Source organism: Sturnira hondurensis, unplaced genomic scaffold (assembly GCF_014824575.4).
Source record: "Sturnira hondurensis isolate 20B ecotype Veracruz unplaced genomic scaffold, ASM1482457v3 Scaffold0011744, whole genome shotgun sequence".
NCBI classification, from domain to species: domain Eukaryota; kingdom Metazoa; phylum Chordata; class Mammalia; order Chiroptera; family Phyllostomidae; genus Sturnira; species Sturnira hondurensis.
In genome coordinates, this window is record NW_028084375.1 from 229,505 (window position 1) to 231,298 (window position 1,794).

The 1,794-nt window shown below is 46.5% G+C and overlaps 1 protein-coding gene across 1 annotated transcript; it reads left to right on the plus strand.

Moving 5' to 3' along the window:
• The first annotated feature begins 245 nt into the window (after positions 1-245).
• Positions 246-740, plus strand: LOC118996788 (late cornified envelope protein 3C-like). Its single transcript, XM_037060333.1, has one exon. The coding sequence runs from the start codon at positions 246-248 to the stop codon at positions 513-515; it is 270 nt and encodes an 89-aa protein (XP_036916228.1). The 3' UTR covers positions 516-740.
• The last annotated feature ends 1,054 nt before the right edge of the window (positions 741-1,794 follow it).

A 1,794-nucleotide genomic window follows, 5' to 3' on the forward strand; every position in this document is an offset into this window, starting at 1 on the left:
TATGGATGGATGCCCAGTTGGGTTGGCAACATTGGGTGCTGGGTGGAGAGCACAGTGGGAGGCATCTTGCTTCATCAAACTAGCCCTGCATCAATGGCCCTCTCCTTCCTGCAGCCTTGGCTCAGGAAGCAGCTGGTCTTAGAAATGAGGGGTCCAGGAAATCAAGAGCCAGGAGACACTAAACTGTGGGTTCTGAACTGACAAGGTGCTTCTGTTTTGTCCAGGCTCCCTCACCTTCTTCTAAGATGTCCTGCCAGCAGAACCAGCAGCAGTGCCAGCCCCCTCCCAAGTGCCCCTCCCCCAAGTGCCCCCCCAAGAGCCCAGCACAGTGCTTGCCCCCCACCCCCTCTGGCTGTGCTCTTAGCTCTGGGGGTGGCTGTGGCCCCAGCTCCGAGGGTGGCTGCTGCCTGAGCCACCACAGGCACCGCCGCAGGTCCCACGGATGCCGGCTCCAGAGTTCTGACTCCTGTGACAATGGGGGCTCCAGCTGTGGCCACAGCTCTGGGGGCTGCTGATGACCTGGACTCTGATGCTGAGACAAGTGATTTTACAGGAAACAACAATGCTGGATGCTGCCTTCCTCAGACACCCCATTCTTACTCTCTTGGTTTGAGCTCTGGGATGTTCCCAAGGAGGGATTCCTGCTCTCTCATCTTCCAGTCTGATGTCCAAGTTCTCACATTCCCTGATCTCCTGCACCTGACAATGATTGGCAGTGTCCGTGCCTGGTGACCCTGTGAAAAAATAAAGCTTTCCTCCTCATTACCATGCCGGCTCATGTGTAATTTCACTTTGTCCCTCCTCTCAGTTCATTGGCCAATACAGCACAGTTCTAGAAGCAGAATCTTCATTTTAAACCAGGGAAAAATAGCAGATATCATTCTCCCCTCCATGCATAGCAGGGCTGTGGAGAGATTTTAGGTTGGAATGAAAATTCAGAGAAGCATGAGAGTTGTATTGTTTTGAGTCCTTGCAACTGCTGGGGAAAGGATTGATTTTTCCTGTGAAAGCTGAGTGGGTGTTTATACAGTCTGGGAACTGCCAGTGTATGATGTGGAACTTTTACTTATTTGGGTAAGCTGTTTCTGAATTCTAATCAAGAAACCAGGAATCAGGAAGCAAAGAAACAACTGAAAGAGGAAGGGGACGTTTGCCTCAGGAAGAAGAGTTAACTCAATGGACAGCATGAAGATGCAGGAGAGAGGTGGAAGGTGGAAGTATTTTCATTGATGAGGTCTGGGGAAGCCATGTGACTGCATGTTCAATCAAGGAGGTAATTGGTTACGTGAGTGAAAACTTCAGAAGAAAGAATAAGAAAATGAGAAGTGTTGCTAGAATCCTAAATTGATGTAATCTAAGAAGTAAACATTTATTAAATTTTGAACTTTACACAACTATGAACTTCAATGGAGTCCCGTGTTTGGACTTAAATTATAAAACTCAGATGCCCTGAGGTTGAAATAATGTTCCTACATATGAACCAAGGGTAACATTTCACCTGCACTGCCAGAGAGCCAGAGAAATGTCATAGAGCTCAAGCTAAAATCAAATGGTAAATATTAAGAGAAATTGATGTTCGGAACTGAGTAGAGTAAGCAGGGAAGGGGTAAGTGTGGATTACCTCATAAGTTCATTAACTTAAAAAAGGTTTTATCAAGATTGGAAATTATTAAAACTTGGGGATTAAAAGGACACTGAGAGGACTTTAATATCAGACACACCAACAAGGTCCAACAAAGTGAGATGTGATTACTTTAAGTAGGAGCCACAGTTCTGGTCCCAAGTTTAAGTTCA

What these genes read in the sequence shown, in the direction of transcription:
- LOC118996788 (XM_037060333.1), top strand. Translation starts at nt 246, where the DNA reads ATGTCCTGCCAGCAGAACCAGCAGCAGTGCCAGCCCCCTCCCAAGTGC.